The sequence below is a fragment of the Manis pentadactyla genome, chromosome 3 (genome assembly GCF_030020395.1).
Source record: "Manis pentadactyla isolate mManPen7 chromosome 3, mManPen7.hap1, whole genome shotgun sequence".
Lineage (NCBI taxonomy): Eukaryota > Metazoa > Chordata > Mammalia > Pholidota > Manidae > Manis > Manis pentadactyla.
The window spans coordinates 8258037-8284809 of record NC_080021.1 but is presented as its reverse complement, the minus strand read 5'-3'; the positions used below and the strand labels follow the sequence as shown (position 1 = coordinate 8284809).

Here is a 26773-nt window from a genome sequence, read left to right as displayed (position 1 = left end):
CAAAACTACTTTTACATCTTGCCACATCCATAATTCAGATTCTCAAGACCAATTAGTTAGCTGACAATGAAATATTCATAAATGAACTTGGAATAATTTAAGCACTGAAAATGAGTTGCTGCTGCCAACTACCCAAATTTTATAGATGAGCTGAGAATCTTGGAACAAGGCAAGGAAAATCCTGTTACCTCCAAATCAAAGCATTTAATGGAGTCCCCTAGACCTGTACACATGGTCTCCAGGCCCAGCCTTCTGCTCCAGTCTTTCTCTGTCTCCATCCTTGTCTCACTGCCTTTCCCTCCCTCTAGAGTCTCCCATGTTGATGACTTTGCCTCACAACTCTCAGACCTGGCTTGCCAGGCCCTGTATCGTGTGGTTTAATCTTACACACGCCTGCGCACGTACATACATGTACACACACACACAGCTCAGCTCTCTCTCACCTGCTCAGGACAATGTTCTAGACCTCTCTAAATATGCACAGGTAAAATCCCTGTCTCTTTTTACTTACCTAGACTAGTGTCCTTGCCTGTGACTACCTCCTGTACCCCCAGTCAGCCCCCAAGCCCCAATTCAATCCTAGCATCTCGGGTCCAGTTCATATCTCAGTGCCTCCTCCAGGAGGATGCCCCAGTCATTTCAGCAGCTTGGACATCTCCCCGGCTTGTCTCACACTTAAGGGTGAAGTAAACATATGGCATTCAAGCTTGCCAACACTGTTCTCCGTGTTTTTTTTTTTCCCCCACCTTATATCATATACCCTGAGGTCTGAGCTGGCCTTTTAGTTTCCTGACAGGTTATGTAGTAGACACTTAATAAATACCTTCTTAATAAATAAATACATGTTGATCAGTTGTTTAACAATAGGAAAGAAGGATTTGGAAAACAAGTTATTTACTCTGTCCCAAGTTTCCAAAAGAAAGGAAGAGACAAGCCACAATACATCTCAACCCTGTCCCCAATCCAGTTTGGGGACAACTTCCTCACAGCCAGAAATTGTCCTTGCAGATCCAAGGCCACAACTAGCAAGGGACAGAAAGAATCAGCCGAAGGTTTTTAATTCAATCAAAAGACAATGTGCACATTATGAAAAAAATTGCTCAATGTTATAAAAAAATCTAATATTGTAAGCCCTTTATTTGCACATCACTCAAGTCTGTGAGGGACTTCCCCAGTTATTACATCATTTTGTCCTCATAAAAACCTGAAGAGATGGATGTAGCAAATGTAATTTCCTCAACAGGAGAAGAAATGAGACACTAAAGGGTCAAGGGACTTGGCACATTTTCCAGAACTTACTGCTAAGCTCGTGAAGCCAGGACCTGGGTTTCCTTCTTCCCAGATCTTCCTGCTGAGTCACGTGGCCCTCAGGTCAGTTCTAGACATACCAATGGAGCCAATATGGTCGTGCAGAGAACACCAGACGGGAGTTAGGGTGACCTGAGTTCAAAACCTGCCATGTCTCAGTTTCTAATGCGAAAAACCCAAAACTGCCTCTATTTTATAAAGTCACTCTTAATAAAAGCAATCCATCAAAATGCTGAGCACAGAAACTTAGGGTGTAATCGATAAATGGCAATTATTTATTATTATGGCCATATTCATTAATATTCTGGCTTGAACCATCTCATTGTGGAAACAATTAGCTTCCTAGCCCATCTACACTGCTAAATCATGAGATTCCTCGATATACATCCATTCTTGTTCATTATAGCCCATTTTCCTTGATTTCTTCAAGGAAAGCCAGTGAGGAACTGGGGGCATACATGTTTCACCATGCCTCAGACCAGGGGTAAGCCGGCCTGTGAGCATTCTCGCTCTGCAGCTCAACCTCTCGTCACCCCGACTCGAGATCCTAGGAATCCTGAAACACCAACATCAAATCAATCAATCTCCCTGACATTTATTTATCCAACAAGCCCAGAGCAACAGGAAGGCAACAAATTACTTATCATCAGAAATGAGGGAGTGAGCCTTTTAGTTTATGGGGACACAGCATGCTCTTTGCAGACCCTTTACAGAGCACAGCCAACCCAGTAAGGGATGCGAGGCGCTGGGGCGGCCGAAGACACCCCCAGCCTGCTCCCTGCGGTCTCATCAGCACTAGCATGGAAATGCCATGTAAATAGCAGCAACTGACAATTATTAGCATGTGTGTCTCAGGCACCAAGCTAAGCACTTCGTGCACTTCCACTCTACAAAGGAGAACACTGAGGCCTAAGAAGATTAATCATTTGCCCCAAGACACAGACTAATAAGAGGCAGAGTTAGGATTTGAATCCAAATCTGTTTGCCTTAGAGTCAGTGAAATCTGTGTCAATTCTGTTATTATCAGAGCAAAGAAATAACACATTGTGACCTCTACTCCAAGCTCTGCAGGAAAACGGTGATAATGTCCCCAAGCTACAAGCCTCAGTGTAAGGCCAACAACACATGAATATAAAGGGAGAGGGCCACTGAGTGCAAAGCACACAGTAGGTGTACACATGTAATAAGATGTACTGGTCTCAGAGCCAGAAAAAAAAGGGTAGATGATGAAAACCACTTGCCCACGTCACCACAGGGCCTCCATGGCTGTGGTGCAGGCTGAGTCCTGCAGGAGGGCAGCTCAGAGGGCGGGGGAGGCCGGCGCCTGGCTGTGCTCCCAGGGCCATGCTGTGAGCTCCTTCTGGGCTCTATCAGCCCTGAGCACTTCAAGCTTGCTCACCCAGAAAGGGAGCCTATTAATAATTGAGTTGCCGACCTCCCCTAGGATGCCCCCTTTTCCCCTCAAAGTAGACTGCACATCCCCCCTCTGTAGCAGCCCCCACTTACTCCAGGGACGGGCTTCCCCTGCTGCACTAAAATTGCCTCTCTGCCTAACTGCCCTCCACCAGCCAGGAGGCAGAGCCACCAGGACAGTACCCGGGGCCACCCTGTCTTTTCAGCACCTGGCCCAGCACGCAGGCATGCAGCAGGTGCAGAGTTACTGAACAAAGGGGTGGAGGAAGGGAAAGAAAAGATAAAAATGAGAAGAGTTTCTACTGAAGATCTGAAAGGTGGAAGAAGATGGAAGAGCCAAACAGGCTCTTGAAGACCCAGTGAATTCCTCCACAGCAAGCCCAGCTGCCCAGCCTCCGGCAGGATGAACAAACGTGCACACGCACACACTCATCCACCACTCACACAAACCACCACTCACACGCATTCATTCTTACACGCATGCTCATACTCATGCACAAGGGTGAGAATGAACTTGGTCCATTAGGTAATTTTTTTCTTGGACCACAGCCAGATTTGATTAGGAAGATGGGAGAAAATGAAGGGTTCTTCTCCAGACTACTTCCTACATGAGCAAAAAAGATAAAAAGGCTGTAAAATAAACCAAAGGATTTAGGAAACTTCATGTAATAAAAGGAGACAAAAATAATAAATCAATTACTACTCAATTAATGGTTTAATTAAACCATTTTAAGTATTTCTCAACTTAAAATAAATTGTGAAGGGCAAACCTGAATGGAAATCATTAGAGAGAAACTAAGCTTCTAGATGCCTCGAATTTTATGGACTTGCACAGAGAGAAAAATGAAGGACGTGGAGTTCTTAATGAAAGACTTCTGAAGAAATTTTCTCATATTAAGAGTCTGAGTTTAATTAAAGTCTTAAGAAATACTTTTTAAAAATTGAAGTACACAGTGAACTAATCTATATACACAAAAAAGAAGAGAGAAAATGTATTCAAGAAAAATTTAAGTCAAAAGTAAATTAGTAAAGGAAAATAATTTTTAAAAGTAGTTCAGTGGTTAAGAATTTGACTATACTCAGAGTACCACAGGAACGTGCAACTACCATCCGATCAGCCAGGCCCAAATCCACTCTCCCACTTACTAATTAGGTAACCTCGAAGATACTGCTTTAACTCCTCTAGTCTCTAAGCTACGTATTCCTCACTGACAGCAATTAACTATTCTAGGTAGACTCTCTCAAATTAAGTGCAAGGAAAAACTGGCCAAAATAGTATTTCTCAAGAGCTAAGACACCTTTGACTGGCTGCACAGGAACTAAGAACAAGAGAGATGGGAATCCATTGCTTTTTAAGCCACCAAATTCTTATTTAGAGCATTGTCACCATTCACAAATGTGTTCTAATAGTCTGTAATGCTCATCCCATTATATTAGGCTGGAAAAAAATCATTTTTGAGTCTGACAAAATCACAGGCACATATGGGAACATTAAATCTAGGATTCACAGTTATAAAATATGGGCATTGGCAAGGAAACAGAAAACATGAACAACACTGTAAACCAACAAAACCTAACACAGATACACAGGACACCACCCAACAGCAGCAGAACACAAATTCCCACCGCATATGGAACATTCTTCACCATCAACAACACATTAGGCCATAAATCAAGTCATAATCAATTTACAAGGACTGAAATCATACAAGTGTATAGACTTAAATTAGAAATAAAGAATTCATACAACTCATTAACAAAAAAAAGCCAACAACCAGAGTAAAATTGGGCAGAGGACCTGAGAAGACATTTTTCCAAAGCAGACAGAGACAATGAAAGCACTTCCAGGAAAATAACTGAGATGTATCTGTGGGGTCACAGGATCCCCGAGAAGCTCCTCTAAGCCCACTGGGGTGGAGGGATCTGTCTGGGGCAAATACAAGCTGAGTACGGCTCATGAACACGCAGGGGTGAGCTCGTCAATGGCATCTACAAGGAGCTTCCCAGGCAGAGCACCAGACCCACGGCTGCAGAGCAGTGACAACGGGGGAGACGGGCATGGTGGGGCTGGCTGCGGAAGACCAAGAGGAGGTGATCTCCAGAAGAGGGGAGTCCAGGATGGCCTCCTGAGCGGATGGTATTATCTTTTACTAACATGGGTTAGGAGGGAGAGAACGCAAGTCAGCCAATGTGTACCTTATACAAGACCGATGCACATAATCCCACATGAGGTTCTAGCTACTTTACCATCATTTATTCATTTATTATTTAAAAATGAAATGAAAAATTCAAATTATTTTATCTCTTATTCACATTTCACTTTGGTAGAAAGGAAATCTTTTTAGTCAAAGCTGAATAAAATAAAATCAAAATAGAATAAACTTTCTCAAAGTTCTTTACGTGTTAATCCATAAGACTTCTAACTGCCATATGAATTTCACAAGAGATCATCTATTTTTCTGGGTCTGTAGATGTTCAGCCCCAGAGGCACGGGGAACAAACATTCAAAGTTTTGACCTCAGCTTTAGTTCCATGTGTCTGTTAAGCTACAGTCTTTGGAAAGCCAAGGCATCTAAATCATGGGGGGGAATGTGGACATCATGGAGATTTCCCCAGTTAGACTGATGAATGAGCCTTACTCATGCCCAGACTGGGCAGCAGACGGAGGGATGGCTGAACTTTGAGGCCCCTAGTACAAGGAAGATTCTTTTTATCCCCAGCATTACTAAGGCATGGCTGACAAACAAAAACTGTATATATTTCAGTGGCATAATGTGGTTTCTTAAAGATGTACAACAAGATGATTTAATATACATGTACACTGTGAATGTTTAACACAATCAAGCTAATTAATGCATCCATAATCTCACACAGTAACCATTTTATTTTTGTGGTAGAACATTTAAGATCTACTCTCTTAGGAAATTTCAAGTGTACAATACAGTATTGTCACCATGCTGTACATTATATCCCCAGAATTTATTCATCTGAAAGTCTGTCGAGATTGTATTTGTGTCTGGCTTATTTTACTTAGCATAATGTCCTCCAAGTTCATGTCACAAATGGCAGTATTTCCTTTTTTTATAGCTGAATAATATTCCTGTGTGTGTGTGTACCACATTTTCTGAATCCATTCATCTGTCAACAGACACTTAGGTTGTCTATGTGAATAATGCTGCGATGGACATGGTGGTGCCAGTATCCCTTTGAGACACTGATTTCATTTCCTTTGGATACATGCCCACAAGTAGAGTTGCTGGATCATACAGTAGTTCTACTTCTAATTTTTTAAGGAACCTCCACACACTGTTTTCCATAGTAGCTGTACCAATTTACATTCCCACCAACAGTGTAAAGGGTTCCCTTTCCCCTGCATCCTCACCAACACTGGTTACCTTGCCTTTTTGATGAAAGCATTCTCATGGGTGTGAGGTGATAGTTCACTGTGGATTTGATTTGCATTTCCCTGATGATTAGTGATGTGGAGCATCTTTTCATGCATGTGTTGGCCATATGTATGTCTTCTTTGGGAAAATGTCTATTCAGGCCATTTGCCCATTTTTTAAATCAGGTTTATATGGCAGATTCTTAGTGTCCAACATAAGTTCCCTCCCGCTCCTCTTCCCCAAAGCAAAGAGGATCAAATGTGTACTATCAGCTGATAGGTGAGTTTGTGTGACTTCCCACGCAGTCCTGGGGACAAGACAGACCTGTGCTAACAAATGCCAGGACACCACCGATATGAGCTGATGGCAATGATGATACAAATCCCACTGGCTCCTCCTCATTTGCCATTACTAGTTTCAAGTCCTAGACTTTCTCGGTTTTCATACCATGCCACTATCAGTAACTTCTAACTTCTTAACAACTTAATCCTGTCAGGTATATTTCTCCAAGCACCCTGGGAATGACCACAGAGCTTGTTAACCAAAACATTTTGTGTCTGCAGTTTCTCCTTGCTAATGGTGTCAGACAGATGATCAATAAGCCAGCCTGTTTAGAAATGCCAGTCTGCATATTCCCAGGAAGAGCAACAGGATTATTGGAGGGGCTAATGAGTCCTGCGATGGGACACGAGGGCCACAGACTATGCTTTTGTGCAGGAGACTGGCTGTTGTCCCTCACCATATAAGTGTGGGGGCTTTTTTTAAGTCATGTTTGCAGCTCTTTCTCCTGTCCTATATATTTTCTTTGTCTGTGGGGACCTAATTACAGTGCCTGTATGATTTCTCTAACCTATCCACCTGCACATCTGAACCCATTCAGTGGGAGATGTCTGAACACTGCAGACAAGTGTGTCTCACTCTGCACACTGACCGTGAACTGGAAGGATTCTGTGTAAGCCAAAGCTTTGCAATTGGAATCCTTGTTCCAGGTTCATGTGATTGGTTCAGAAATGCTATTTCTAAGATTATATCTACTTTTTATTAACCATACATGTTATAATAACAGTTTCCCTTTATTGTCTTCTCTGTGCCATGTATCATCCTAGGCACTGTAGGTATATGCTTCAACTTAATTCTCAGCACCTCCCCGGTAATGGGCATTTTTCGGATAAGCAGCGGGAGGCTTAGAGAAGCAGTATCATTTGCTTTGGTAATGCAGCCAGTAGGCTCTAGAGCTGGTTAAACTCATACCTGCCTGACAACAAGGGATGCTGCCACCTCCTTCCCTCTTTCCTTCCTTCTTTCCTTCCTCTCTCCCTCCATTTACTCATTCATTCATTCATTCATTCACTCACTCATTCTTCCATCTACCAACCAGGCATTAGAGAATAACTACAAAGGGCCAGGTACAGGAATTCAAAGACACTCTTACTTGAGCAGATGTAAAGTTGGACAATTATTGTGACTTCTGGGGTGGAAATTTTGATGTTTTAGTTTCTATGCCCACTAAACAGAAACCTGGCATCCAAGAATTTGAGAGCAAATCAGCAACATTGTTAGCAACAGGCACGCCCATGGGCATGGCACCCTCACCAGAACCCAGGCCCCTTACCATCTCCTGTTTTGCTTGGGTTGGTCGGTTCAGGAGTACTCAGAGGCTTAAGAGGAATGATGATCTCATCGACATTGACCCCTTCTTCTGTGTGCTTCTCAGAGACATGGGAGAGGAGTTCAGATTGACTTGGTGAGAAGAGGTTACAACATTTACACATGAAGATAGCCGTATTTTCTGTAAGAAAAAAGCAAAATTAGTTATTTCATCTTCACAAAAACATAATGATTGCTTCCAAAGAAAAATACTGAAGGCTAGCCTTTCAAGCAATCACCAGCCTCCAGCAGTGCCCCTCTTGGAAACCCCTCCACGCCAGGCAGTGCACATCTAACTTCAGGTGGCCCCAGGTGCCAGGAAGCTCTTCAGTATTTCAAATCCTCAGTCCCTGGGACAGTGTCTAATATGGGCCTCCCTATCACCCAAATCTACTCAACAACCTGGATTCCAGTACCAACACACAAAGTAAAAACTACATGTGGAACTTGGAAACTTAAACCCAGCCTTCAAATGAATGAACCACACTGACGGCAATTAACTATTCTAGGTAGACTCTCTCAAATTAAGTGCAAGGAAAAACTGGCCAAAATAGTATTTCTCAAGAGCTAAGACACCTTTGACTGGCTGCACAGGAACTAAGAACAAGAGAGATGGGAATCCATTGCTTTTTAAGCCACCAAATTCTTATTTAGAGCATTGTTACCATTCACAAATGTGTTCTAATAGTCTGTAATGCTCATCCCATTATATTAGGCAGGAAAACAGTGGAAAAAAATCATTTTTGAGTCTGACAAAATCACAGGCACATATGGGAACATTAAATCTAGGATCCAATAACAATTAAAAGCTAGATTTTTTTTCCAACACTGAAAGGAAGACTTGGTATGATTGAAAGGACAATGGCTTTGAAGCCAGACAAACTCAGGTTCAATTCCCAACCCCAGTCCCTAAATGCTGTAAAGCTGGGTGATCCTGGAACAATAATAATCCCTCAGCTATGGGAATTCAATAGGAAATGCAGGCAATGAGCCTACTCAGCACATAAACACAGTAGGCACTCTGCAGTGGGAACACAGTAAGCACTCAGTGAGCCACTAGAACAATTCCCCGCCGACCATGTGCCTCCACCCGCCCAGCTGAACAGCTGAAAATCTACACCCACGCTGACTGGCTCCCCTCAATGCTCTCATTGCCAGCCTCACGGGGACTCTTAACGCCGCCTGGCAATCATACGAGGTCCCCAGGCCACAGCCTCTCCATCAAGGCTGTGCAAACATAAAGCAATCCTCGATCTCTAGGCCATTGGCGCTCTGTTGATGGTGGACCAGTATTTCACACCCCTCCTCTCTCCTCGCGCCCCCCTCACGTTCGGCTACCGACTGTGCTTCCTGTCTCACTTGAAGCAGTCTCAGGAGCTCCCCACACCTGCCGACAGGCCTGGGTCCTCAGCCCTGTATCCTGCTGCTCCCGGCTCCTGCTCCAATGAGGACTGGCACCAGCGGTGACCCAGGAGCTGCGTGGGGTGGGGGTCACTGGGAGTGGCCCTACTCGGGGCAGGCAGTATTTTTATTACCAACATTGTTTAGAATTGGCAGCTCGTGGAAATAATAAAAAGCAGACCAACATTTAAACGTTGTTACTGCTTTTAAGTTCTCTCAAGTCAATGCACCCTTAGTCTGCATCTGGGAAGACTGTGCCCACAGCCCTCACCCTGGACCAAGGGCAATACAATGGCCTGTGTGTACCAAACCCCAATCCCCCCAAACAAATGACACTTTCCAGTAACTTTCACATCTTCCTCCAGATCATTGCTTCTTCCCTCTCTTTTGCTCTCTACATGCAATTACAATTTCTCCCATCTTAAAACAAAACAAAATAGGAATCTCTCTAGATCTCCACCCCTCTGCTCTCCCCCACCCTATTCCTTCTCTTCACAGCAAGACTCCCGTACTGGGAGGAGACGAGAAAGGCAGGCGGGAGGCCAACGTGACACTGCTGCAGCAAGGACGGAACCCCGCAAGGCAGAGGTCCCAGAAACAAGTCCCTCTCTGGAGCCCAAGAAAGGGTTTCTCCATGAACAAGCAGGCAAAGTAATGACTGAAGAGAACTGTTCTAACAAACAACACATGAGACAGAAATTTAACAAAGCAGAACATTGGTTCATCAATGAAAATCTCTCATGAATACCGTCAATTGATATTTTATTGATTTCCATGAAATGCTTTATTTGGAAGGGACCCCAAATGCTTCTCAAGCAAAAAGAGACCCAGTGATGTCTTTTCCCTACTTGAGACCATGTTGTTTTCAGTGCATTTCCTGCTGATCGCACAACAACCCTACCATTTATGCAAAAAGGGGTTGGTAGTCCCCAGTCGGCAGCTGAGGAAGCTGAGGCTGAGAGAAGACAAGCAACTTGCCCATGTCACGCAGGAAACAGAGGCCAGACTGCCTGCTGCCTGCCCTGGACCTCATTACAGAGGAGAGCATGATCCCAAAGTCATTCATCAATTTCTTTCTCATTCATTTCAGCATTTAAGCAGCGCCACGGAGTTGGCCCCACTGCAAGCACTGGGACACAAATAATGAGGCATGAGGCCCTGCCACAGAAGCAGCCACCCCGTCATCGGGGGCCACAACTACATCTTCTGGGCTTTATTGAAACTACTTCCCAACAGACCTGTGATTCTTGATTCCTGTTATGCTTTCAGGAGGGAATTTAACAGAGAACTTCTGGGGACCAAGGTCTCAGCTCACGGGCACATAAAGAGCTGGGTGGAGCCTGAATAAATCAGGCTACTTTTTCATTTACATATACGGCGAAGGACTGGGGACTGTGGTAAGTGAATACTACCCAGCTCTCCCGCACAACCTGAAGAACTGAGCAGAGCAGGGTGGCACCTGCACTTGGCATCTGCTATGAACTGCACGTGTTTCCCAAGTGCCCACAGTTGTCCAGCTTTGTTAGGTGGGAGGACAGGCCCTGGAACTCCTGGGGGGCAGGCAAAGACAAGCAGATGTGACCTGGGACGACTGTCACACAATGGAGGGCTCAGCCATGCACTGCCTACTGGGAGGGGGCCAGCAGCTGCACTGAAATCACAAAACCATCAGGGGCCTCGGCAGCAGGGCAATGCAAGCTGTGGGAGGGCAAACAAGGCCACCCAAGGAGCCGGACAAGTGTTTCTGGGCCCCCGCATCTGCGGGCCTGCAAAGTAGCCTTCCTCCGGAAATTTGTGCTTACAGGCTGCTCGTAGGTTTCCAGAGAGCCTGGACCTCAGCACCAGGCCTGTGCACAGACCACTTCTGCCACACAGACATGCGAGAGGGCACACAGGTTGGGGCCCGGTGAACGGCTGGTGGAGGACACACAGCGCCACCTGCAGGGGACCAAGACGCACCCTCGTAACTTCTACAGGGCTTCTCCCCCAGATCCTGCCTTCATGACCTCCACACACAGACATGAATTGTGCACAAAGACAGGTAACATGGAGATATTTATAATAGTAAGTTCCAGAAACCACCTGCATGTTCTATAGTGGGCAAATCGTGACATATCCCACAAAGAAATTCAAGACAGCCACTCCACATCGTATTTTCAAATAATTTTGAATGACATGGGAAAATGCTCATAATGAACATTAAATTCTAAAGAATGGGATACACAACTATCCAGGATGTATGTAATTTTGTTACTAATGGGTAGACATTGTTTATGAGTGAGCAGATAGGAGAACAACCAGCCGGGCTAGAAGGAAATACACCAAAATACAGACTGTTAAACTTAAAAAAAAAATCATTTATATACTTCCTAATTTTCTACAATAAGCTTATAGAAGTCTTAAAACTAAAAAGCAAGGTAATAGATAAATAGAGCACTTAAGCCATAGTCTGAGCGATGAGCTCTGAGCTGCTCAGAGAGGACAGTGTCTTGTTCAAGGCTGCAACCCCCAGCCTGGGACATGGCAGGTGCCCCACAAATGGGTGAGCCTAAATGCATGCTGCAAATAGTAAACACTGGGGCAGAGAGAAGGCAGAAATCCTTGGCTAAAGTGCCTGGAGGGTACCTGAATGGATTTTGAAAGGCAGCCAGGAACAGTCCTGGGCAGGGCCCTCAGACTGCAGAGTGCACCAGGCATGGGCTCAAGGCCGCTCTCCACAGCACTGTCCCATGCAATTCTCCACATCCTAGGGGGCCAGGGCTCATTATCCCCATTCTACGGGGCAGGACTGAGGTCCAGAGAGGCTGACCTCCCCTCAGCCACACAGCCAGGGATGCACATGGACAAGGCTGAACCAGCGCACCTGACCCAGGCCTAGGGTCTCCACAGTGCCACAGGGCCCTCCTGGGGTCAGCACTGGTAAGGAACCCAGCCACACAGCAGCCAACAGAACCACAAAATTCCCAGAGCTGCACCAGTGGGTGGTTCTGTTTTGCTACCAATGATGCAATCCTGTATTTAATTGTGGACAGTTCCAGAAGTCCAGGCAGGGTGCACGGTGTTCCTTCTTGAATGTAATCACATCCCTCCAGGAAGGAATGATGTTCATAAGCAGTATATAAATAGCAAAATGCCAAAATATACAAAGAAAGTGTCAGATCAGGTTGCCTCCCCTAAATATTAAGAACTGTTTATCCACCAAAATAAACAAGGAGCTAGTTTCATTTTTATAGCGGACTGATATGAAAAATTTATCTTATACCCTGAAATATAATCATGATTATGTTGTCAGCTAATTCCGAGGAAGATGCTGTAATTTGGATGCATTTTTAGGTCCAATTACTGTGTACTCCTCCTGAACAAAAGGATTCAAAGGGAAAATGCCTTATTCAGCACAAGGAAAATCACAGAAGTTTGGGGTTTGAGGGTTCAATTTTCTATGAATTATCTGCCAATTTTAAACCAGATACTCTGTACTCTTACAAAGGAAAATCTCAAAATAACTGCATAAACAAGTCCTTGTTTCTGAACTCTGATTTGCAAACACTGCTGCCAGGAACAGCCAGGTCCTGCCTGTGACCTCTTACCTCCTACCTGCATGCCACCCACCCCACCAGGCACCCAGGCATGAAGGAGGCCTCTGTCTCCACTCCTCCCAGAGGAAAGTCACAGACTGGAAGAGATCACAGGTACTGGGAGGTAGGTTGGGCCCTTCAACTCTGGTGAGGATCCCTGGGAGGTGACAGGTCACAGCCAGGGGGTGGCTGGGGGTCCCACCCCTTCCACTGACCACAGGCAGCACATGTGTCCGCTGAAGCCTGCTCCTTCCCAGGGACCCCTTCCAAAATCAAACACCCTCAAGGAAACGGGCAAAGAGGATCAGCTGAGCCTTGAGTTGAAGCCATGTGCTCCAGCCAGCATGCTCACAGTCAAGGGCACCCTTTCCTTTCTGCTGCTGTCCTTTGTAAGTCTACCTCCTGTGGAAAGAATTAGTGGTGGAATTACCAGGATTCAGGCATTCGGGGTCTCCCAGCCCTGCCAGCTTTTATTTACTTATTATTATTAATTACAGAAGTTACAGTATGAGTACATGCAATACCAAGGCACCCCTGCCCCTCCTAGCAAGGGCTGGTAGGTGCAGAAGCCCAGTGAGGAGCCTGAACCCGCACCCTGCCCAGCAGGACACAGGCAAACCTTCCTCCAGGTGTCAGCAGAGGCCGAGCAGGGAGACTGGACTTCACCCCCACTGGCAGCAATAAAGCAGTGTCAGAGGGGCCTGCTACAACAGGAGATTTAAGTAAGACCCAGACTCTCATAATATAATACCTAAAATGTCCAGGATTCCATCAAAAATCACTCCTCATGGTTTTCTAAGAATCAGGAAAATCTTGACACCAGCACTAGGTGATACAGATGTTAGAATTACCTGACAGCGATTTTAAAGCAGCCATCCCAAAAAAGGTTAATGAACAGATGCAAACATGCTCATAACAAATGAAAAAACAGAATGTCTCGGCAAAGGAATAGACAATACAAAGAAAAACCCAAGTAGAAATTTTACAATAGAAAAAGACAGTAACAAAAATTTCAATGATGAGCTCAAAAAGAAGGGAAAGATCAGAAGAAAGAATCAGTGACCCTGAAGATGGAATAGAAAGCAAACAATCTGAATAACAGAGAAATTAGGCTGAAAAAAATGAACGGATCCTCAGGGACCTGTGGGACTGTAACAAAGGTCTAACATTTGGATTACCAGAGTCACAGGACAGGAGAGAGACAGTGGGGCTGGGAAAATATTCAAAGAAATAATGGTGGAACAGGATTCCAAACAGGATTTCCCAAATTTGGCAAAAGTCATAAACCCACACATTCAAGAAGGTGAGCAAATTACAAACAGGATACACCCAAAGAAATCCATGCCACGACACATTATAATCACTTCTGAAAACTAAAGACAGAGAAAACCTAAACATTGCTAAAAACAAAACAAAGCAAAAACCTGTAGCAAAAAACTATTCAAATGACAGCAGATTTCTCATCAGTCACAATGGAGGCCAAAAGGAAGTGGCACATTTTTCAAGCACAGAAAAAGACAAAACTGCCCACCCAGATGTCTGCATCCAGCAAAATGTCCTTCAGGGGTGATGGGGAAGCTGAAACACTCCCAGATGAAGGAAAACTAAAACAATTTCTTGCCAGCAGACATAACCTAACAGAACTGCTAAAGGAAGTTCCCCAAACAGAAAAAAAATGACAAATAATGAATTCTCGGACATCAAAAAGGAAAAAGGATCCAAGGAAAGTAATACATCAGACTTTCCTTTCCCTTTCAGTTTTCTAAATTATGTGTGACAGTTGAAGCAAAAAAGTCTACCTGTCTGATGTGGTTCTCCAGAACCTGCAGAAGAAATGCTTATATCAACCACACTATCTGTAAGGGAGTGTGAAGAGATGAAAGGGTGGTAAGGTTTCCACTCTGCACTCAAACTGATGAAATGTCAACTGCTCTGCAACTTGACTGCAAGGGAGGCTGTAAATCTACATGTGGTAAAAATGGACTAGAACTGGACAGGCACGGTATAACAATGTCCATTTCCTGGTTTCGATGTTGCACAGTAGTTACATAAGATGTAGCCATAGGGCTGAGATGACGGAAGGTTCTGAGGATGGTGGTGGTGATGGCTGCGTGACAACATGCATGTACAGAATGCCACTGGACTGTACACCTAAATGGTGACAATGGTGAATTTCCTGCTAAGTATATTTTACCCCCAAAAATTAAAAAAATAAAAAGATGTAACCACTGGAGTAAACTCAATAAGGCATACATGAGATTTCTCTGTACTATCTTAGAAACTTCCTGTGAGTTATTTCAAAACACAAAGTTGAAAAAAATACCTTGACAAACAAAACATCCCTACAGCTACCATTTTGGATTCTCTGGAAAAGATGCTAAATCTGAGAAGTGTACATGTTGCTTGGTGTATCTAAAACATCCCACGAGGTACATAGGCTCAGAAGTGTGGAGTAAGGTGGCTCGTGGCAGATGGCCAGGGTTCAGTTCAGGACTTTGTGCCCATCCAGGATGGCCAGGTGGTGTGGGCTCTAAAGGGCTGGCTACACTCCCCACATCTTTACCGAGTCCCTTCTACACCACCAGCACTATCTGTAGTGAGAGACCCCCAGCCCAACCACCTTCCCCTTAGCTGTAATGCTGCAGGGACTCAGCAGGCACTCAGTGAATGTTAAGTGAACTGATGATTACAAACGTGCTCAAACATTTACAAATAACCACAAGACAAAATGCTGCATTTATTACACTACTACTCTATTTAAAAGCTATAGTATTTTTTAAAAATCTCTTCCCTCCTCTCTTTGATTAGTATACATCATCCTTTCTGCTATGTAACTACCTTTTATTTGGACTGATTAACTTTAAATAGAGTTCAACAGCCAAAGCTCAGATCCCATTAAATTATCTATCTTATGCGAAAAGCAAGGCGGCAAATTCTTTCCAAGTTGCATTTGTTTCCTTGTTTTTCACTTGCCTTTAAGTTATTAAATTCATGAGAGCTGACAATTTCCAACAAGAGTGGGAATATTTTTACAACACAATGCCAGACTGCTTACCCATCCAACATAGTGAATAAAATCTCATATTGTGCAGCTTAGTACAACTTAAAATACTTTTCCTTTACCTTCAGGAAAAGAGGCTTGGGTTAGAGCAAAACATTTTCCTTCCAATTAGTTTACTTTATAGAACTTTTAGCCAGCTGTGGATATGCCATATTTATCATCATCGTCGTTATACCCACTGAGAACTTGCTGTAACCAAAACAAAAGGATTCGAAGAGGAAAAAATAGAAGAGAAGGAAGCTTAAATAAATTAAACCCTCACCATGAGCCGGCACCATGCAAGGCTCACACCAGGCGTACTTAATCTTCACAACCTAAGATACATGTTTTATTATTGTATTTCCTCAAACCTAAGACATCTATTTTAGGAAGCGTTGGTATTTTACCGCTAAAAAAGATAAAATGCTGCCAAATAAACTAAGACACACTGGTTTCTTATCACACCATTTGTAAGACACGTCCTGATTTTAGAGATGTTGAAACATGAGTCACTGAATCAGTGAAAGTCAGTTAACATTTCCAGATTGCGATGGAGGTGCAGCATGGTCCTAGTGCCAGGGAGGCCGGTCGTGAGTGAGAGAAAGCCCGACTCCCACCCTCTGCTCTTTCCCCAGAAGGCCCCATTTCCCCCCTTAGCCCTCCCAGTCACACACTCAGGCTGGGGGCCCCACTTCTGAGTTCACCTCTGTAACAGCACTTCAAACTCTGCTTTCAAGACAAAGAGGAGACAAACATTTCCTGAGTGCCAAGAACTTCCACTCTCCTTACCATATTTACTTCTGACATGCAAGGCCCCTGCCAGCCTGTAAGAAAGGAGAAAATGAAACCCTTAAGACACTAGCTCCCCTTGTCAGAAAGTGGTCATAATTTACTGATTTTGTTGGAACATGATGCTTTACTCCCATTTGCAGAAAACTGTCAAATGAATATACAAATATATGATGTAAAATGACCCCCTCAGATGTGTCACCCTGAGCAGTGTGAAACCCACACAGCTGTAAAAAGCAGCCCTGCTAATAAGTCAACTATGCTACAGATAGAGAACATGTAACTCGCCCAGGAGAATCAAATTCAGCCCTATATGGTTCCAAAGCTAATTAGTCTGTTCACATGGGACTTAAAATTTAGGAAGAAAAAAAGGTTGTACATGCATGCATGTTTGTACAAGAACTTGCTAACCACATGCCACAGGAGAGCATGTGGAGAATGCAAAAATCCCATGGCTGAGGCTCCTGGGGATGGCTTCCCAGGGGAAGTAAGTTGAAATGGTACAGGAAATAAGCAGAGGGAGTTCCAGCAGGCATGGAGCAGAAGCAGGCCAGCCAGTGGGGACAGAACACAGAAGAGCCTTAACCCTTGGAGAACCTTGAGTGTAGAAAAGGGGAGGACAAATTCAAGGTAGGGAGGCACACTAGGGTACGTCTGGGAAGTGGGAGGTAACACGTGGCCCTCAGAAAACCTACCACAAAGGCCTGCCCAGGAACAGCAAGGGCGCCCAGCCTCCACAGCAGGTGGCCTTCCGGGGAGGGCTGGGGCTGGGCAAGTCACACAGGAAGCCTCCCCACTGGAAGAGGCGGCTGCCTCCCAGGTCCAGTCGATGGGGCCAAAATGCTGATCTATATTTGGAACCTCGGGATTTTTATACGCTGGCAATTAAATGAGATTTTTCTGCAAAAAACTGTGCAGGACAAACAAATTAAGTCAGCAAGTTACCTGTCCTAAAGGCTGCCAATCTGCAACTTCTGAAAAAGGTTTCCCACCTGGGTGACTAGCAGACCACGTTAATGTGCAGGGAGAAACTGGTCTGAATAAAGAGAGCAAGAGACAGAGACAGCCAGAGAAAGAGATGGACAGTGCGTGGCACCGGAACCTTCTCACATCTACCCGGGCACAGTGACCAGCTCTGGGTAGGCAGATGATGAATGCCAGTTACTTTCTATTTTATAAACCCTTGAGTTTTTCAGATCTTCCACAATGGTGATTACATATGTATGCCAAGAAAATAAATTCAAAGAAATACAAGTTGATGTTAGAAATAGAGGGCCAGTAAGTGACAAAATAAGGTCTCTCTCCTTGGTGGGGAAAGACACTGACCTCAGACAGCTCGGGCCGCAGACACTGACTGACACACACCGGGCCAAACACTAGCTGAAGGCAGAAGCGGAGAGGCCGCGGCTGCCGACACTCACAAGGGGCGCAAACGCTGCATGGGGGTCAAATGTCTCTCATGGCTAATGACTTTTTTGGGATTTCTCTTTGAGGCTGATTAGATATTTGACTGGGTGGGCGAGGGTGGGTGGGTGCATTATGTCCTATGCCTCTCCCTGCCATTCTCTCATAATATGTTAGCTTGATAAATAAGAATGCACAGTGTTCAGATGACCAGAAAAACAAAAAGAAATAGAAAAAAGGTAACTGGTTTAACCAGTAGCAAAATATAGACTTAGAATCGATGGGGAAAGGCCTTCTTGACACAAGAGTTGTAAAACACACTGCAGTGAGAGACCTGGTGGGAATGGAAGTCAAGCCCAAAGTGCCAAACTCCAAAGCTAAAATGCATGGGCCAGGTGGGCATGGTGCCCAGGTGTGCGGAGAGCCTAGGGTGAGGGCAGGCTGGGTGGAGAAAGGCACAGGAGCTCCCCAGAGCTGATGTGCTAGCAGACACCCCACAGGTCAGCCATGGGAAAGAGAGGCACCAAGATTTCATGCCCAGCGGGGCCCCAACCTTCCCCGCCCATCCCAGCTGCAGAGTAATAACCCCGCCTCCTTCATTCACACAGACCTCTACCTGTGATCACACCCGAGCCTCCCTAGCATCTTGGCCAAGTCAATGGTACCACCACTATCGGCACTGCCCCATCTGACAGAGGAGAAGCGAGGGCTCAGGAAGTTAGTGAGTTGCCAATGAGCCCCAGGCAGATTAATTATAAATCCAAACTTAACCTAGACCTTCCAATCGACTACTATATCTACCCCCCTCCCAGCCGGGTGGCCAGTGCTGCGCTGGAGGTAAACTTCAGTTCCTGCAGAAGAAGAGCAGGTCGCTGTGAGCGACACAGGCTTTGGTCCCCAGCCCAGACAGCATCGTGGTTAGAGAGACATTTCTAACAATTAATTACAGCTAAGAGTAACTACACCAAAACAAGGGACTTTTCTCTCTGTGTTTGTTATAATTCATTACAGCAGTTCAGGAACTAGGGAACAGAGGACCCCCACACACAGGGCAAATGGATTTTTCAGTGAAAAACAAAAACAAACACATGGGTTGTCACCAACAGCTAGAAAACACAGGACTTTTATGCACGGGGAGGCGCCATACATGTGCTAGCAGCACCCTCTGGTGGCCGATCCGGGCGCTGCACACTCGATTCCAGGGCCAGCATGAGACCATCAGGAAAACTCGGCTTAGGGGCTACCGTTTACTGGTTCACCTTTGTTAGATGCCAGGTATTGCCTGCCACCCACTTAACCATATTAACCCAGTAATGGAGGGACTTTTCTCCCTATGTTAAGATGAGTAAAGTAGGCCCGGGGAGGGGGCTGCACGTATACACAGCAGGTGAGCACACCACAGCAGAGCCCACACCTCTGCCACAGCCGAGGCCTAGTGCCCACACTAAATGAGGCATCCCCACTTAGAGTGTTGCTTCTTGAGCCAGGGGACACCCGTGTCTAGCAGCCCAGTCTTGGCTAACCCAACTTGGACCACGGATTCTGTTCCCGCCACAATTAGCCACTGCCTGGCCAATTCTCAATCCATGTAAAAGTTATTTTCAAATTTTACAGGGCTTCCCCATTCACGGCCACATTTCTGTATGAAACAGATTGGACCTGAGTCTGGTGTGCTTCCATTCACATGAAGAACAGAAGCAGCACGACTCACACCCTGTGGGGTTGCCCCTGGGTGGGGGACAGGGGCCGGGGGCTACAGGGGCCCCCAAGCTCTGCTTGGCCACCAGCGAATTCGGTTTGTGAACATTCATGACACTGTCTGGCTCTTCTACACACACTTTTCTACATGTATGATATATATCCATTTTTTAATTTTTATTTTGTTTTTTAACTTATTTTATTAAGGTATTATGGATATACACTCTTATGAAGGTTTCACATGAAAAACAATGTGGTTACTACAGTCACTCCTGTTATCGTGTCCCCCCCATACCCCATTGCAGTCACTGCCCATCAGTGTAGTAAGATGCCACAGTCACTGTTTGCCTTCTCTGTGCTACACTGTCTTCTCCCTGATCACCCCCCCCACCATGTGTGCCAATCATAATACTCCTCAATTCCCTTCTCCCTCCCTCCCACCCGCCCACCACCACCCCTCCCCTTTGGTAACCACTAGTCCCTTCTTGGAGTCCGTGAATCTGTTACTGTTTTGTTCCTTCAGTTTTGCTTCGTTGTTAGGCTCCACAAATGAGGGAAATCATTTGGCACTTGGCTTTCTCCACCTGGCTTATTTCACTGAGTATAATATCCTCCAGCTCCATCCATGATGCTGCAAATTGTAGAATTTGTTTCTTTCTAATGGCTCAGTAGTATTCCATTGCGTGTATGTACCACACCTTCTTTATCCATTCATCTACTGATGGACACTTAGGTTGCTTCCATATCTCAGCTATTGTAAATAGTGCTGCAATAAACATAGGGGTGCATATGTCTTTCTGAATCTGAGAAACTATATTCTTTGGGTAAATTCCTAGGAGTGAAATTCCCAGGTCAAATGGTATTTCTAATTTTAGTGTTTTGAGGAACCTCCATAATGCTTTCCACAATGGTTGAATTAGCTTACATTCCCACGAGCAGTGTAAGAAGGTTCCCCTTTCTCCACATCCACGCCAGCATTTGCTGTTCTTAGTCTTTTCCATACTGGCTATCCCAACTGGTGTGAGGTGATATCTCATTGTGGTTTTTACTTGCATTTCCCTGATGATTAGTGATGTGGAGCATCTTTCATGTGCCTTTTGGCCATCTGAATTTCTTCTTTGGAGAACTGTCTGTTCATATCCTCTGCCCATTTTTAATCAGGTTATTTGCTTTTTGGGTGTTGAGGTGTGAGTTCTTTATATATTTTGGATGTCAACCCCCTGTTAGATATATCATTTACAAATACATTCCCTCATACTGCAGGATGCCTTTTTGTTCTGTTGATGGTGTCCTTTGCCGTACAGAAGCTTTTAGGTTTGATGTAGACCCATGTGTTCATTTTTTGCTTTTGTTTCCCTTGCTCGAGGAGATGCATTCAGTAAAAAGTTGCTCATGTTGATATTCAGGAGATTTTTGTCTATGTTATCTTCTAAGAGTTTTATGGATTCATGACTTACATTCAGATCTTTGATCCATTTCGAGTTTACTTTTGTGTATGGGGATAAACAATAATCCAGTTTCATTCTCTTGCATGTAGCTGTCCAGTTATGCAAACACCAGTTGTTGAAAAGGCTGTCATTTACCCATTGTATGTCCATGGCTCCTTTATCATATATTAATTGACCATATATGGTTGGGTTTATATCTGGACTCTCTAGTCTGTTCCATTGGTCTATGGATCTGTTCTTCTGCCAGTACCAAATTGTCTTGATTAATGTGGCTTTGTAGTAGAGCTTGAAGTCATGGAGCGTAATCCCCCCTGCTTTATTATTCCTTCTCAGGATTATTTTCACTATTTGGGGTCTTTTGTGGTTCAATATGAGTTTTAGAATTTTCTCTAGTTCGTTGAAGATTGCTGCTCATATTTTGTTAGGGATTGCATTGAATTTGTAGATTGCATTAGGCAGGATTGCTATTTTGACAGTATTAATTCTTCCTATCCATGAGCACGGGATGTGTTTCCATTTGTTGGTATCTTCTTTAATTTCTCTCATGAGTGTCTCATAGTTTTCAGTGTATAGGTCTTTCAGTTCCTTGGTTAGGTTTATTCCTAGGTATTTTATTCATTTTGATGTAATTGTGAATGGAATTGTTTTCCTGATTTCTCTTTCTGTTAGTACATGATTAGTGTATAGGAGTGAAACAGATTTCTGTATGTTAATTTTGTATCCTGCAACATCGCTAAATTCAGATATTATATCAGTACTTTTGGAGTGGATTCCTTAGGGTTATTCATGTACAATATCATGTCATCTGCAAACAGTGACAGTTTAACTTCTTCTTTACCTATCTGGATGCCTTTTATTTCTTTGCATTGTCTGATTGCCATGGTGAGGACCTCCAGAACTATGTTGAATAAAAGTGGAGAGGGTGGGCATCCTTGTCTTGTTCCTGATCTTAAAGGAAAGGCTTTCAGCTTCTCACTGTTAAGTATGATGTTGGCTGTGGGTTTGTCATATATGGCCTTTATTATGTTGAGGTACTTGCCCTCTATGCCCATTTTTTTGACAGTTTTTATCATGAATGGATGTTGAATTTTGTCGAATGCTTTTTCAGCATCTATGGAGATTATCCTGTGGTTTTCGCCCTTTCTGTTGATGTGGTGGGTGATGTTGATGATTTTTTGGATATTGTACTATCATCCTTGCATCCCTGGAATAAATCCTACTTGATCATGATGGATGATCCTTTTGATGTACTTTTGAATTTGGTTTGCTAATATTTTGTTGAGTATTTTTGCATGTACGTTTATCAGGAATTTTGATCTGTAATTTTTGTGTGTGTGGTGTCTTTGCTTGATTTTGGTATTAGGATGATGCTGGGCTCATAGAATGAGTTTGGGAGTACCCCCTCCTCTTCTACTTTTTGGAAAACTTTAAGGAGGATGGGTATTAGGTCTTCACTAAATGTTTGATAAAATTCAGCGGTGAGGCCATCTTGTCCAGGAATTTTGTTCTTAGGTAGTTTTTTGATTACCAATTCAATTTTATTGCTAGTAATTGGTCCGTTCAGATTTTCTGTTTCTTTCTGGGTCAGCCTTGAAAGGTTGTATTTTTCTAGAAAGTTGTCCATTTCTTCTAGGTTATCCAGTTTGTTAGCATATACCTTTTCATGGTATTTTCTAATAATTATTTGTATTTCTGTGGTATCCATAGTGATTTTTCCCTTCTCATTTCTGATTCTGTTTATGGTGCAGACTCTCTTTTTTTCTTGATAAGTCTGGCTAGGGGTTTATCTATTTTGTTTATTTTCTCAGAAAACCAGCTCCTGCTTTCATTGATTCTTTCTACTGTTTTATTCTTCTCGATTTTATTTATTTCTCCTCTAATCTTTATTATGTCCATCCTTCTACTGACTTTGGGTCTCATTTGTTCTTCTTTTTCTAGTTTCGTTAATTGTGAGTTTGCATGGTTCATATGAGATTGTTTTTCTTTTCTGAGGTAGGCCTGTATTACAATATACTTCCCTCTTAGCAAGGACTTCACTGTGTCCCACAGATTTTGTGTTGTTGAATTATTGCTGTCATTTGTCTCCATATATTGCTTGATCTCTGTTTTTATTTGGTCATTGATCCATTGGTTATTTAGGAGCATGTTGTTAAGCCTCCACGTGTTTGTGGGCATTTTCATTTTCTTAGTGTAATTTATTTCTAGTTGCATACCCTTGTGTCTGAGAAGCTGGTTGGTACAATTTCAATCTTTTTTAATTTACCGAGGCTCTTTTTGTGGCCTAGTATATCATCTATTTTTGAAAATGTTCTGTGTGCACTTGAAAAGAATGTGTATCCTGCTGCTTTGGGGTGGAGAATTCTGTTGATGTCTGTTAGGTCCATCTGTTCTAATGTGTTGTTCAATGCCTCTCTCTCCTTATTTGTTTTCTGTCTGGTTGATCTGTCCTTCAGAGTGAGTGGAGTGTTGAAGTCTCCTAGAATGAATGCATTGCATTCTATTTCCCCTTTTAATTCTGTTAGTATTTGTTTCACATATGTAGGTGCTCCTGTGTTGGGTGCATAGATATTTATAATGTTTATATCCTCTTGTTGGATTGACGTCTTTATCATTATGTAATGTCCTTCTTTGTCTCTTGTGACTTTCTTTGTTTTGAAGTCTATTTTGTCTGATACAAGTACTGCAACACCTGCTTTTTTCTCCCTATTAGTTGCATGAAATATCTCTTTCCATCCCTTCACTTTTAGTCTGTGTATGTCTTTGGGTTTGAAGTAAGTGTCTTGTAGGCAGCATATAGCTGGGTCTTGTTTTTCTATCTATTCAGCGACCCTATGTCTTTTGATTGGTGCATTCAGACCATTTACATTTAGGGTGATTATCAATAGGTATGTACTTATTGACATTGCAGGCTTTAGATTTGTGGTTACCAAAGGTTCAAGGGTAACTTCCTTACTATCTAAGAGTCTAATTTAAGTCACCTAGCGTGCTATTACAAGCACAATCTGAAGTTCTTTTTTTTTTCTCCCCCCCATTTTTTCCTCCTCCATTCTTTATGTATTAGGTATCATATTCTGTACTCTTTGTGTATCCCTTTTTATTACCTCTGGTAACAGCTACTTAACCTTAAGAGCACTTCCATCTATAGCAGTCTCTCCAAAATAAACTGTAGAAACGGTTTGTGGGAGCTAAATTCTCTCGGCTTTTGCTTACCTGGAAATTATTTAATCCCTCCTTCAAATTTAAATGATAATCTTACCGGATAAAGCATTCTTGGTTTGAGGCCCTTCTGCTTCATTGCATTAAATACATCATGCCACTCCCTTCTGGCCTGTAAGGTTTCTGCTGAGAAGTCTGTTAGCCTAATGGGTTTTCCTTTGTATGTGATCTTATTTATCTCTCTGGCTGCTTTTAATAGTCTGTCCTTATCCTTGATCTTTGTCATTTTAATATTATATGTCCAGGTGTTGTCCTCCTTGGGTCCCTTGCATTGGGAGATCTGTGCACCGCCATGACCTGAGAGACTATCTCCTTCCCCAGATTTGGGAAGTTTTCAGCAATTTCTTCCTCAAAGACACTTGCTATCCCTTTCTCTCTCTTCTTCTTCTTCTGTTACCCCTATAATATGAATATTGGTCCTTTTGGATTCATCCCACATTTCTCTCAGTATTCTTTCATTCCTAGATATCCTTTTTTCTCTCTGTGCCTCAGCTTCTTTGTATTCCTCTTCCCTAGTTTCTATTTCATTTATCATCTCCTCCACCATATCTAATCTGCTTTTAATACCCTCCCTTCTGCTCTTCAACAATTGGATCTCCATCCTAAATTCGTTCCTGAGTTCTTGAATACTTTTCTGTACTTCCATGAGCATGTTTATGATTTTTATTTTGAAATCTCTTTCAGAAAGATTTATTAATTCAGTCTCACTCGGTCCTTTCTCTGGTGTTGAGATTTTTCTTTGAACCAGGTTCCTCTGACATTTCATATTTGTATGTGGTGCCCTCTAGTGCCCAGAGGCTCTACCCTCTGGAGCTGCTCAGTCCCTGAAGTGATGTCGGGGGTTGCAGGGGAGTGGTGTTGGTGCCTGGGGGGAGGAAAGAGCTGTTTCCTGTTTCCCAGCTGTTATGCCTCTCTCCACTGCCAGAACCAGTGGGCCAAACACACAGCTGTAAGCCTCTATGCTTTGTGTTTGTAGCTTCCATAGGCAGAGTTTCCGCCTGGTTGACCTGATGCCAGGGCAGGGGCTGCCAGTTTGCGAGCCAGGTGAAGGCTAGCTGGGAGGAAGATACAGCAGGTTGTGTATCATGGTGGGGGGCCTTGGAGCTGCATAGCCAGCCAGGGGGATGGGGCGCCTGAAGATCGTTTAAGTTCCCAACCTGCTGGTAAGAGTGCACCTGGACAATTTTGTCTACCTGTCCTTTCCCCTGAGCAGTAAGCTCTGTGCAATCCTTGCCCCTTTAGCAGCCCTCTCACTGTTAGGAAGTCTCTCAGACTGTCTGCCCAGCTCAGCCGGATATGAATTCCTGTTTTCCACAAGCAACTGGAATCTCAGTCTCTGCAGGTATTCCACCTGTCTTAGCTTTCCAACCCCTCTAATCTCCAGAGCATCATGCAATGTAGGTTCGTGCTCCCAGAGCAGATATCCAGGGCTACGTGTTCATCAGTCCCAGGCCTCCACTCCGTCCCTGCTCTGTTTCTCTTCCTCCCGCCAGTGAGCTGGGGTCAGGGAAGGGCTTGGGTCCTGCCAGGTCCCAGCTCTGGTACGTTACCCTGTTCCATGACGTCTGCTCTTTTCTCCAGGTGTATGCAGTCTGGTGCATCCCTCTTCCCTGTTGCTCTTTCAGGACTAGTTTTATTAATTATATTTTCATATTATATGTGGTTTTAGGAGGTCTCTGTCACACCTCTCATGCTGCCATCTTTAATCTCATATCCATTTTTTAAAATTTAAACAGCAAATTTTAAAGAACAGATACTGGGAGGAAAGGAGATTCTGATTCACAAGTGAGTCTCATTTAAATGGATGATGCTGAGAGAGAGAAACAAGCAGCCTTCAAGGCCAGACCCAGATGTGAACCCAGCTTTGCCCCAGGAGCCGTGTGACCCTGGCACAGGTACTAGGCCTCCTGAGCTCCCCTCTCCTCTGCTGTGTGGGGTGTGGAGGACTACAGGACACCATGTGACATGCCCCACTCATTGACCAACACCTCCAGACAGTGTCCTTCATGAAGCAGTAGGGAAGGCACCAGCCTAAGCCAGGGCCCGGGTCCCCCAGTCCCTAACTGGCTCCCCCTACCTGCCCACCTGAGAGTTGAGTAAATCTCTGAACTACTTTAGGCCCAAATTAGAAGTGGCCTTCAAATATTTTTAAATGGAACCTGGTCTTAGCTTCATCCACAGACTAATGTGTAGAGACAGACACAGCCGCCTGGACCAAACCAAGGGTATGGGGACAACCCCACCCAGTGCCTGAGTCCCCTGTGACCTGCAGGAGCCCGTTATGCACCTGCTCTTCCACCTCCCAGCCCCCACCCACAAATAACATCCAAACCCTTCCAGCTCTGCGGTTCACTGGGCTGAAGTTCCAATGAATGCATGCCCTAATTTGTGGTATTATTATCATGCAGCTCATAAAATGCTGATGAACATGCCAACTTCTATAGCTCA

General features: G+C 44.0%; 1 protein-coding gene across 10 annotated transcripts in view; it reads right to left on the bottom strand.

The window, feature by feature from the left end:
• ZFAT (zinc finger and AT-hook domain containing) overlaps positions 1-26773 on the bottom strand; it is a 317588-nt gene that overhangs the window by 169030 nt on the left and 121785 nt on the right. For all 10 annotated transcript variants that reach the window (XM_057497721.1, XM_057497719.1, XM_057497722.1 and 7 more), the window contains one exon: positions 7720-7896. In XM_057497721.1, coding sequence (XP_057353704.1) covers positions 7720-7879 — 160 coding nt within the window. In that variant the 5' untranslated portion in view covers positions 7880-7896. The remainder of the gene's footprint in view (positions 1-7719; positions 7897-26773) is intronic.